At 51.5% G+C, this 12,131-nt stretch overlaps 1 protein-coding gene across 3 annotated transcripts in view; it reads left to right on the plus strand.

The window, feature by feature from the left end:
- LOC140424986 (shugoshin 1-like) overlaps positions 1 to 12,131 on the plus strand; it is a 51,533-nt gene that overhangs the window by 13,463 nt on the left and 25,939 nt on the right. For 2 of the 3 annotated variants that reach the window (XM_072508730.1, XM_072508731.1), the window contains exons 2-3: positions 3,764 to 3,928; positions 4,013 to 4,200. In XM_072508730.1, coding sequence (XP_072364831.1) covers positions 3,787 to 3,928; positions 4,013 to 4,200 — 330 coding nt within the window. In that variant the 5' untranslated portion in view covers positions 3,764 to 3,786. Of the gene's footprint in view, positions 1 to 569; positions 686 to 3,763; positions 3,929 to 4,012; positions 4,201 to 12,131 lie in introns of those variants that run through there. The other variant, XM_072508732.1, reaches the window with a different exon arrangement.

A 12,131-nucleotide genomic window follows, 5' to 3' on the forward strand; every position in this document is an offset into this window, starting at 1 on the left:
CTTTACAGTAAGTATTCTTGGGTTGGCTAACTGTGTGTGTATAAGTGGACTTTGACCTAAGATGGGTTTTGCTTGAATGGAGTTAGTGTATCATTTGTCATTGTTAGACATTGTTTAACGGGTAATTGTAAGCTATTTTCTTATGATAAAATTATTTTAATCCTGTGTTAGTAATAAAGTTTGTTTTAGTATACCATATCCCTATTTGTGTGTGGAGTCATTCCTGGAGAGAAGTATCTTTTCCTCACAGTCTTACAAATTATATAAAATATTGGAGTTTCTGTCCAGTATCCTTGAAATTGTTGGGGCCTGGTCGGGGATCATAATATTGCACAAGATTTCTGTTAGGCTTTATCTAGAATATTGTGTTCGCTCCTGGTTCCCTTGTGTGGTGAGAACACTGAAAAAAAGTTCACAGGAGGGCCACTAAATTAAAACATAGTTTAATAACCCATACCCTTTTTAAAAAAAAAACTGTAGGTGATTCCATTTGTTTTTAAAATAATGAAGATGCTAGATTGTGTTCATGGGGATGGATTATTTGAATTACATTGAAGAAAGTAAAAGTTATGCAAGGATAAGTAAGATTATTGTAAACCTTTGGACTAAGTGTAGACTTGTTGTAGAATTTTAAAAGGGAGCTGAATGTGTTCCTGAAAAATACTGATAACGCTGAATACAAAAGGTAGGTGGGACTGACCTTCTCTCCTGGGACTTGCTTATGATCATTCTTAGGATGGCACAGTAGCACACAGCACCAGGGTCGTGTGTTTAATTCCGGACTTGGTGACTGTGTGGAGTTTGTACTTTCTCCCTGTATCTGCGTGGGTTTCCTCCGGGTGTTCCGGTTTCCTCCCACATGTCCAAAGATGTGCAGGTTAGGTGGGGTTATGGACATGGGTAGGGTGCCCTTTCAGAGGGTAGATGCAGACTTGAGCCAAATGGCCTCCTTCTGCACTGTAGCATTTCTATGGTTCTAAGATGGCAAGTAATTTTTGGCAGTCCTATTTTCTCTGAATTAACCTAGGATTTTCTCAGGAAATTAAATGGCAGCTGTTGATACGCAGTGTTGAGGGACATCATTGATTGGGTCAGGTTTGATTGATTAGCTGGTCTTTCATGTCTGTATTTTTCATGTTAAGGCTGCTGCAAAGGCAGAAAACAATGTAATAGAAATATCAAATGATGTATTGGGAATGTCAGAAATGTGGTTACATGCAGAAGATGGAAGTAAATTTTGAAAGTAGACAGAGCAATTGTACCTCTATATGCCATGGACAAAGGTTGTTCTTGGGAGGTAGAAAACTACAGTTTGAACTGTTCTGGTTAGCTCTCCAGAGTGAAAGAAATCAAGCAAATATATTGCAATAGCTATTGTTCTCTTAATCATACAATCAGAAGGTTGTGAGAACATTGCTGAAAAAAGAGATGTGTTGTCGATTTGCACTCATCAGGACTGACGCAGAAAGACTAAATTTCAACGGAAGCAATTTATATTGCATGAGGAAGGGTTGCTAATTGGTTGACGAGTACTCTGGTCTAGGTGTTGCCATAGGAAATGCACCAGGCAACCGCCCCCCCATACTTTTGTTGAATTGGAAAAAGTTCAATGCTTGTACATATTCCTTGATATTCCTGTGTATAATTATATGTAGCTTCTAGTGTAAGTAAACCACATTGGGAGCCCAAGTTTCTGAGCACACTCTGGATTGGACAGCACTTGCTGAAAAATCGCAGAGCCACATCTAATGTTAGACACTCTTCTCAGTTTTGCAAACAGGATCTGGTTATGGTCAGTACTCTGCTGTTCGGAGCAGCTGAAGGGACCTGTACATACGAATAGGTCAGTTAACGTGCTTGATCTATCAGTCAGTGGGACAAACGACTTGCATACCTGGAAATGGTGAGGGACATAGAGTAGACAGGAAGAAGACTTTCCCCTTGGTGGAGGGATTACTGATCAGGGGGCATAGAAAGGGCAGGACCAGAGGGTGGTGAGCATCTGGCACTTGTGCCTGAAAGGGTGGTGGAGGAAGAGACCCACATAACATTTGAGAAGTTTTTATGCTGGGCCAGGTGCTGGAAATCAGGGCTAGAATAGTTAGGTTGTTTTTAACTGGTGCAGATGTGATCGGCCGAAAAGCCATTTTTATGTGCTGTAGACCTCCTATGACTCTATCACGCTTGCACTGCAATTCATATACCACGTTACTCATTTGTGTTAGGCAGAGTGCCTTTTTGGCTTGCAGTGCCTTGTTAGTGGAGATCATCACTTGTGTTGCTACTGCATAGTAGCAGTTTGAAATGGCTAGCTTCACCTGTTGCTCAAATGTTAACCATCCATAGTAATCTGAGCTAAATGATGCACTTTCCATCATCTGAAGTGGCAGCCTTAGGCCCGTTCATAAAATTTGCACAACATGTGGCAAGCAATAATCTGATCGGGATAGCCCTTATTCCACAGGGTAGCTTTTATGTCTCCTACTTTGTCGTTACCATGCTCACCCCGCAAACTTGATCCTCAAACAGGGTGCATCAAAGCTATCTTGCGAGGTAATGGCTACCCCAGATCCGATCATTGCTGAATATCGTGCAACTCATGAATGGGCCTAAGACTGTTGCTTTTGGTCCTGAAAAATGTCTGTCTTGGGTTACCCAGGAAGGGTAAGGGTTGTCAAAAATTTGAGCAACAAGTGGACTAGCCATTTCATGCTGTTACTAGGCAGTCGACACATGAGTGATATTCTCCATTTGCAGAATGTTACCTTCGAGCCAGAAAGACAACACACAATGAATAATTTATTATAATGAATTGTTCTGTAAGATGCACAGTATAGGTTATATGTACCAAGAGTGTATCAAACAGTGTCCCTTTGATTATTTGCAACAGGCAGAATTGACTGTACTCAACAACCTGTGCCTACAAAATTCAAAAACGAATGTCTTGTGTTAGATGGGATTCCACAATCGGACAGCACTTACTGAATGATCCTGCGTGTGCAAAGAGTTACACTAAACAATTTAAGGTCATCATGTTGAGCTCCAAATGTAGCTCACTGGTGCTAGACTAGAAGCTGAATACATCCCTGAATACCTTCATACACAGGGCTATAGCCTCTGCAAACAGAAAATGTCCACATTGTGCCTTTTTCAATTAAACAAAAGCAAAATGCATTCCCCATTGCAAAGCGCAGATCAGAGCTCACTTGCCAGCCAATCGTTTTAATGGCAAAATCTGATTCACTTAAGCATCACTTAAAATTGCACTTTTCAGGAGTGCGACCACAACTCCAAATGAGGACGTACTATATCCAGAAACTGTGTGCAAAATGGTCAAATTTGTTTTTGCTACCTTATGAGAGAGAATGCAATTGGAATAGACTCTTAATTACAGAATGAGTTTCACAGCTTATGTAAGTGGGAGGAGCAATGTTGTATGAAATTTTAATGCAAACAGGTATAAAGCGCTAAACCAGGGAAGGCAAAATAGAGAAGAGGCAGCTCAGCTAATGATATTAAAGTAGTTAAAGATGAAGCAGAAATCTCAGTTCCTCTGTCTCTTGAATACTTTTGCACTTACCATACCTCTGACCACTACCTAAAATTAGATTCCGGTAAAAGTAATTAATGGGAAAGATGATGAAAGGGTTTCTGTGCTTTTAGTGCAACAAAGAATATGGATCTAGTCTAATTTGGTGCTCTCATTTCATATTTTCACATATCCCCATGATGCTTTAATATTTCTTCACAATTTTGCTAACAGCTTCTGAAGGATGAAGAAAGAAAATGGCTTTTGAACGATGTCAAAGGATTTCGTTCCAGGAAAGTCTGGAAGCTATCAAGGAACGAATGAAAGAGAAACGCAATCAGAATCAAACTAAAATTAACAGGACTAAGCAAACCTTGACTGCAAAAACAAAAGCATTAAGTGAGCATGCAGTTTCATTTCTACTGAACTTTAATTTTCAACTTTTAACAGCCCTTTTTCAATTTTTACTTCTTTATTTAACAGATAAGAGCTCCTTTATAAAAAGTATCCAAGCGAACAATCAAAACCTAGCTCTCTCCCTGGAAATAGAAAAGAAGAAACTGAGATTAGCATATGATGTCATACTGTCCATGAAAAGAGAACGGCAAGCTATGATGTTCTACATTCTTATGCTTAAAAGAAAACTTGAATGTTTCCCAGAGCAATTTGAGGTATATGAGCAAATCCAACCGACTGAATTTAATTTTGACTTTTTGTAGTCAAAAAACAAATGGCTTAAATTGCTACCATTTCATGTGTAAAATATTTTTCGAACTCTTCCATATGTGTATTTCTCAGCATTTACAGATGTTTGTAAACAGAAAGGATGTCCATGAGGGAAAAAAAAATTAAGGTATATCATGAAATTACTGCCTTTTGTTTTTAGACAAGGTTATGATTTTGCTACAAAGAGAAATTGAGCTATGACTGTCCCAGAATAACTTCTAAAAGCATAGTCACAGTCTTGCTTCTTCGATCATCACTTCCTGTGCAACAAGTAAATGGTCTGAAGACATGATCGTTGAGATTGCATTTGTTTTTTGTGGGGTTTTCTTCTCCATTGTTTGAAGATAAGAAATAGGAGCAGGAGAAGGCTCTTTGGCCGCTTGGACCAGCTTTGTCATTCGGTAAGATCATGGCTAATTTGATTATGGTCACTGTCCTTCCTACAACCTGTACACGACTATTGACTCCCTTGTCAATCAAACATCTCTCTAACTCCACCCTGAATGTATTCAATGACCAAATCTTTGCTTCTCTCTGTGGAAGAGAATTCCAAAAACTAACAACCCTCTTGAGAAGAAATTCCTTCTCATCTCCATCTTAAATGGGAGACTGCTTATTTTGAAACTGTGTCCCCTAGTTCTAGATTCCCCCATGAGAGAAACATTCTCTCAGTACCTACCCTGTCGAGTCAACTTAGAATCTGATATGTTTCAATAAGATTAGCTCTCATTCTTCTGAACTTCAATGAGTATAGGCCCAACCTGCTCAACCTTGACTATTAAAACAAAACCCCTCATTCTGGAATCAGCTGAGTGAACCTTCTCTCAGCTGCTTCTAATACAAATACATCCCTCCTTCGCTATGGTGACAACAACTGATCACACAACTCTAGATGTAGTCTCACCAATGCCCTGTACAATTGTATGAAGATGCCAGCATTGGACTGGGGTGAGCACAGTAAGAAGTCTTACAAGACTAGGTTTAAGTCCAACAGGTTTGTTTCAAATCACTAGCTTTCGGAGCACTGCTCCTTCCTCCGGTGAATGTGAGGAAGGAGCAGTGCTCCGAAAGCTAGTGATTTGAAACAAACCTGTTGGACTTTAACCTGGTGTTGTAAGACTTCTTACTGTACAATTGTAACAAGACATCCCTATTTTTATACTCCAATTCCCTTTCAATAAAACTAACATTCCATTTGCCTTCCTAATTATTTACTGTACCTGCATGCTGACCGTTTGTGGTTCATATACAAGGCAACCCAGATTCCTCTGCAGTATTCTTTCTATTGAAATAATATTCTACTTTTCTATTCTTCCTGCCCAAGTGGATCTCGCATGTACCCACATTATGCTCCACCTGCCAAATCTTTGCTCACTCACTTAACTCTATCTTGTTGCAGACTTTGTATATCCACCATACAATATGTTTTCCTACCTATCTTTGTATCAGCTGCAAATTAGGCTACAATACAATCAGTCCCTGCATCCAAGTCATTAATATAGATTATAAATGGTTGATGTCTCAGAATTGATACCTGTGGCACTCCAATACTTGCAGATTGCCATTTTGAAACTGACCCATTTATCCTGACATTTTTCTGTTAGCCTGTCCTGAATTCATGCTACTGCATTGCTTCCAACACCATGGGCGTCATTCTCCGACCCCCCAGAGGGTCGGAGAATGGCCGTTGGCCGCCGTGAATCCCGCCCCGCCGGTTGCCGAAGTCTCCGAAGGGAGAAAAGTCGGCGGGGCGTTAATGGCGCCGCTGCCGCGGAGAATGTCACGGGTCTGCGCAAGGCAGCCAATTTTCGGCCTGCTGATATTCTCCCTTCCGGATGGGCCGAAGTCCCGTCGACGTGATGACCGTTCACGTCGACGTGAATCAAACCTCCTTTTCATCGGCGTGACCCGGTGCTCCAGGGTCACGCCGACCAGCGTGGAGGTGAGTGACGGCCTGGGGGTTGGCTCTGGGCAGGCAATGGCGTGGCCGCAGTCTGATTGCGTGAGGAGAGGTGTGTCTCGGGTTGTGTGTGTGTGTGTGTGTGCGGCGGGGGGGGGGGGGGGGTTAGAGTAGGCTGGGCTCCGGGGGAGTGCCGGGAGGGGGTCCGTGCCGGGGTGGAGGTTGGGGGGGGGGGGGGTTCCGTGCCGGGGTGGAGGTTGGGGGTTGGGGGGGGGGTCCGTGCTGGGGTGGAGGTTGGGGGGGGGGGTCCGTGCTGGGGTGGAGGTTGGGGGGGGGGGGGGGTCCGTGCCGGGGTGAAGGTTGGGGGGGTTCCGTGCTGGGGTGGAGGTTGGGGGGGGGGGGGTCCGTGCCGTGCCGGGGTGGAGGTTGGGGGTTGGGGGGGGGGTCCGTGCCGGGGTGGAGGTTGGGGGGGGGTCCGTGCTGGGGTGGAGGTTGTGGGGGGGGTCCGTGCCGGGGTGGAGGTTGGGGGTTGGGGGGGGGGTCCGTGCTGGGGTGGAGGTTGGGGGGAGGGGTCCGTGCTGGGGTGGAGGTTGTGGGGGGGGGGGTCCGTGCTGGGGTGGAGGTTGGGGGGGGGGGGTCCGTGCCGGGGTGGAGGTTGGGGGGGGGGGTCCGTGCTGGGGTGGAGGTTGGGGGGGTCCGTGCCGGGTTGGGGGGGGTCCGTGCTGGGGTGGAGGTTGTGGGGGGGGGTCCGTGCTGGGTTGGGGGGGGGGGTCCGTGCCGGGGTGGAGGTTGGGGGGGGAGGTCCGTGCCGGGGTGGAGGTTGGGGGTTGGGGGGGGGGGGTCCGTGCTGGGGTGGAGGTTGGGGGGGGTCCGTGCCGGGTTGGGGGAGGTCCGTGCTGGGGTGGAGGTTGGGGGGGGTCCGTGCCGGGTTGGGGGGGGTCCGTGCTGGGGTGGAGGTTGGGGGGGGGGTGTCCGTGCCGGGGTGGAGGTTGGGGGGGGGGGGGGGTCCGTGCCGGGGTGGAGGTTGGGGGCTGGGGGGGGGGACCGTGCTGGGGTGGAGGTTGGAGGGGGGTCCATGCCTAGGAGGGGGATGGGAGGGCAAGTGAGTTGGTCCACCTGGCCAGGTGCCAGCCTCCAACAGTTGGACCTATGCGGTCCATGCCACCTGGCTGGGGGGAGGAGGGGATATGGGCAATGATGACATGTCGTCGTTTCCCCCCCTCCCCCACCCCCCCCCCCCCTCCCCCCAGGCCGTCATGTTTTCAGATCATCCAGCGATGTTGGCCGCCGTGGTGGCAGCCGCTCATGTCTATGTTGCCTTGGATGAGGAGGAGGAGGAGCGTGCCAGAGAGGCAGCGCAGGCTGCCGCAGAGGGGCAGACGGCAGCCGCCCAGGCTGGAGGGACACCTGACCGACAGGACGAGGAGGGGGAGGAGGACGTCGCGGCCCCACGGCAACGGAGGCACCCGAGGGCGCCCCGTGTGTACCGGCCCCGGCAGTCATACCAGGACCTCACGGACCGGGAATGCAGGAGGAGACTCCGGATGAGCCGGGAAACCGTGGCACACATCTGCCACCTGCTGGCACACCTGTCACCGCGTGGCACTGGCGGGGGACACCCTCTCCCCGTGTCCGTCAAGGTTACGGTGGCCCTGAACTTTTATGCAACGGGGTCATTCCAGGCACCGAGTGGGGACCTGTCCGGCATATCGCAGACATCGGTGCACCGGTGCATCCGGGCAGTGACAGATGCCCTATATGCCATGGCGCACCGCTACATCCGCTTCCCCGTGGACTGGGCCAGCCAAGATGCCCGGGCCGTGGGCTTCTCTGCCGTTGCCGGGTTCCCCATGGTCCAGGGCGCGATCGATGGGATGCACGTCGCCGTGCGGCCACCTGCAGATAACAGGGCCGTGTTCACTAATAGGAAGGGGATCTATTCGATGAACGTACAGGTGGTCTGCGACCACCGCATGATGATCCTGCACGTCTGCGCCCGTCACCCAGGCAGTGTACACGACTCATTCGTGTTGTCGCGGTCATCCATCCCCGGCATGTACGAGGGACGCCATCCCCGGCTGAGGGGCTGGTTGCTGGGCGACAGGGGCTACCCATTGCGATCGTGGCTGATGACGCCTATACGGAGGCCACGCAATGAGGCGGAGAATCGCTACAATGATGCCCATGTAGCGACAAGGGGAGTGATTGAGAGGTGCTTTGGTGTGCTGAAGATGCGTTTCAGGTGCCTGGACCTCTCTGGGGGCGCCCTCCAGTATCGGTCAGATAGGGTCGGCCGCATCATTGTGGTGTGCTGCGTCCTGCACACCCCCCCCCCCCATTGCCGATCCACCTGCGGCACAACGGGCCGGGCTCACACAGTCGCGGGTGGACGCCTGTCTATCGCAGGCCATGGAGGATGATGACAACCCGCCCTGCGATGAGCTCCTGGCTCTACATCGTTGGACTATGTCTGACCCATGGTCACAGTACCACCATCCACCCGGATCATCCCTGCATGCGGCTGTGACACTGCAGCGCACGGTCCCGTCCTCTGCCCGGGGGATGTTGATGGCGGCCCAGGGGGAAGGGGGCAGACTCACCTGGGGCTGAGGTAAGACCACCCCTCACACACACACTTGCGCTCAACGTACATGACACCCCCGCACACTTTGGACAGAGCACAAAGGCAGCTTCGGTAGGTGTAACATTGACTTTAATAACCAAAGGAGTTCATGCACGTGCCCTAGCCCCTAAAACTCATCTGTACCCTGCACCCGTGCCAACTTACTCAGTGTCTAATTGTTTGGCCTTACGGGCCCTTTGACTACGTCTACGTGGTTCCCCAGACGGTACAGCAGAACTGGAGGTGGACTCCTGTGATTCCTGCCCTCTGACACTGGATCCCTTTGGCGGCCGTTTCCTGGGGCGTCCTGGCCTAGGTGGGCCAGGCTGCGGCCTGGGCGACTGGGATGGCGAGCTGCCAGCCTGTCCTGCCCGTTGCCCACCCGATGCACCTGGGACGGAAGGGGGGGGGAGTCCGAGGTGTCGCGGTGTACCGGGACCTCCCCTACAGAGGGAGCAGGGACGGACCACACCACCTCCTCCTCCCTCGTGGTGCCCGATGGCCCCCAGGCCTCTACATGGGTGGGGGATGCGAATGGACTGGCCATCCGACGCCCCCCCGACATCTGGCGCTGCCAGTCCTGGAGGCCCGTGCTGGTATCGACAGGGGTCTGCAGGTTTGCAGCCATGGAGCCCAGGGGGTTGGCAAACCCTGTCTGTGACAGTGCAACGCCGGCTCGCACATGGCCACTGGCGCCGATGCCCTCAGCGATGGCCTGCAGAGACTGGCCATGGCCTGCTGAGACTGGGCCATGGCCTGCAGAGACTGGGCTATGGCGTTGAGCGCCTCTGCCATCTGGCACTGGCTCATGGCCTCCTGTGAGAGGGCAGCCATTTCCTGGGCCACAGACGCCGCCTGCATGGAAAGCCCCAGGCCTCGCAAACCGTTCCCCATGCCTGACACCGTCGCACCCATTGCCTCCACCGCGGACGCCACCCGTGCGGTGTCAGCCTGGGTGGCACGCATGACCGGCACCACTCCCAGCTCCTGGACGCGGGTGGACTCCTTCACCTGCGACCGCCGCAAGCCGCCCGTCACCCTCTTCGCTCGTCTCCGGGTCGGTGGTTGCATCGGATCTATGTGTGGGTGTGGTAACTGCAGGAACCCGGGATCCATCTGGGCGGCAGATGTTCGCTTGGGCTGGGCTGCCCTCCGACCGCCCGGTCCCTCTGCTGCTCCTACCTCCACCTGCTGTACCGGGACGGCTGTGTTGTGCGCACCAGTGAATGTACCAGACGCCTCATCACTAAAGTGCCCAACCGTGGTGAGTGTTTCTGCGATGGTGGAGGGTGTTGGTGGCAGCAGTGGCGTTGTGTCGTGCTCTTCGTCCCACTCTGAGTCCATGGCACTTTGGGGTGGGGGTTCGTCTCCACCCATCCACTCTGAGTCACTGTCCGGTATTTCGTCTTCCCGGGTAGGGCTGTCCCGGGTAGGGCTGTCCCGGGTAGGGCTGTCCCGGGTAGTGGTGTCCTGGCTCGGATGTGACGGGGGGCCTGTGGCTGCCCCCCTCGTCGCGGGTGGTCGCTCCCGCACGTGACGGGGGTGTCGTCTCCCTGTTGCTCCAGGTCTCTCCGTCTCCCGTGGTGTGCGAGGGTCATCCTGCGGGCGTCGCATGCTGGAGGGTCCGGGTCTCTCCGTCTCCCGTGGTCTCCGAGGGGCATCCTGCGGGCGTCGCATGCTGGAGGGTGCGGGTCTCTCCGTCTCCTGTGGTCTCCGAGGGGCATCCTGCGGGCGTCGCATGCTGGAGGGTGCAGGTCTCTCCGTCTCCTGTGGTCTCCGAGGGGCATCCTGCGGGCGGTCTGCATCTGCGGGGATGGGTGCCTGGACGTTTGGTCCTGCGATACACAATGAAGCATGCATGGTTAGACATCAGGCAGTGATCAGGTGATACGGGGGAGGGGGATATAGGGGAGGGGGGATATGGGGACGGGCTGTCGGTGGCTCACTCGCTAGTACGCCCCCGACCTCTGCATCAGCAACCTCCCGGTCCTCAGGTCCGCCAGCCAGTTCCAGGTCCCTTTCCTCGTGTACGGTCAGTGGCCTCTCATCAGCGGGCCCTCCTCCAGTCCTCACATGCTCCCTATTGTTGTGTGCGCGCTTCTCCTGTGGGGGGGGGGGGTAAAAGGCAACAGTGTTAGGCAGGTATATGAATGCACGCCATCGGTTGCGCGTGCATTGCAGAGGTTAAGGTTAGGGCTGGATTCACTTGGGGATATGGGGGAGGGGGGGGGATATGGGGGAAGGCTCACCCTGCTTGCTCTGACGAGGTCGTTCACCTTCTTGTGGCACTGGGTGCCTGTCCGTGGTGTCAGGGCTACAGCGGTGATGGCCTCTGCCACTTCCCTCCACAGGCGCCGGCTGTGGCGTGGGGCAACTCTGCGGCCGTGCCCGGGATACAGGGCGTCCCTCCTCTGCTCCACCGCGTCCAGGAGCGCCTCCACATCGCGTGACTCGAACCTCGGGGCTGAGCGACGGCCAGCCATCCAGTCGGATGTTCCGGTCGGGTGTTCTGGTCGGGTGGGAGGGGAGCAGCGCGGCCTTATGAGCCTTCACGCCGTGCAGCGCGTATGACGCTGCACGGCGTGAACCACTACGCAAGCGCGGATCCCGTTACGTCGCTGCTAGCCCATTTCGGGCTGGAGACTATCGACCCATTTTTCCGACGTGACGCAAGTCGGATTTGCGCCGTTTTTTGCGCCGATCGGCGGACTTTCCGCCGTTAACGGAGAATTTTGCCCCATAAGTGTGCTCTTGTGTGATCTTCTTTTATGTGTGGCACCATATCAATGCTTTTTGGAAATTGAAATACACTTCATCTACCGATTTCTCCTTTATCCACCCTGCTTGTTACTTCATCAAAGAACTCTAATAAATTTGTCCAAAATGATTTCACTTTCACAAAACAGTTAACTCTGCCTGATAGTATTATGATTTTCTCAATGTACTGCTATTACCTCTTTAATAATGGATTCTAGCATTTTCCCAATGACAGATTTCCCACATGTGCTTTTAAAAAATATATGCAATGTTTTAGTGTGTGTGACAGATCCCTTGAGCGGAAGGAATATTGACTGCAGCTCTGATTTGAAGGGGAGTTCTTTATAAAGTAATAGATCAGACTGCTGCCTTCTCTATTTCCTTGTAATACTTTGTGTTTTTTTTTTTAATATTTAAAATTAATCTCATAATTGACTTAAATAGGCAAGATTTACATTCATTGATGGTATGAGGGGGACATGAAAGTTTTTCAATGTACCTGATTACTATACAGCTGAGGATCTTTGGAAAACTTGACACTTAGTAATTAAAACATTTAAATTAGTTATAAGGTATTGCATTTCTTTTCCCCCTCC

The sequence above is a fragment of the Scyliorhinus torazame genome, chromosome 6, assembly GCF_047496885.1.
Source record: "Scyliorhinus torazame isolate Kashiwa2021f chromosome 6, sScyTor2.1, whole genome shotgun sequence".
Lineage (NCBI taxonomy): Eukaryota > Metazoa > Chordata > Chondrichthyes > Carcharhiniformes > Scyliorhinidae > Scyliorhinus > Scyliorhinus torazame.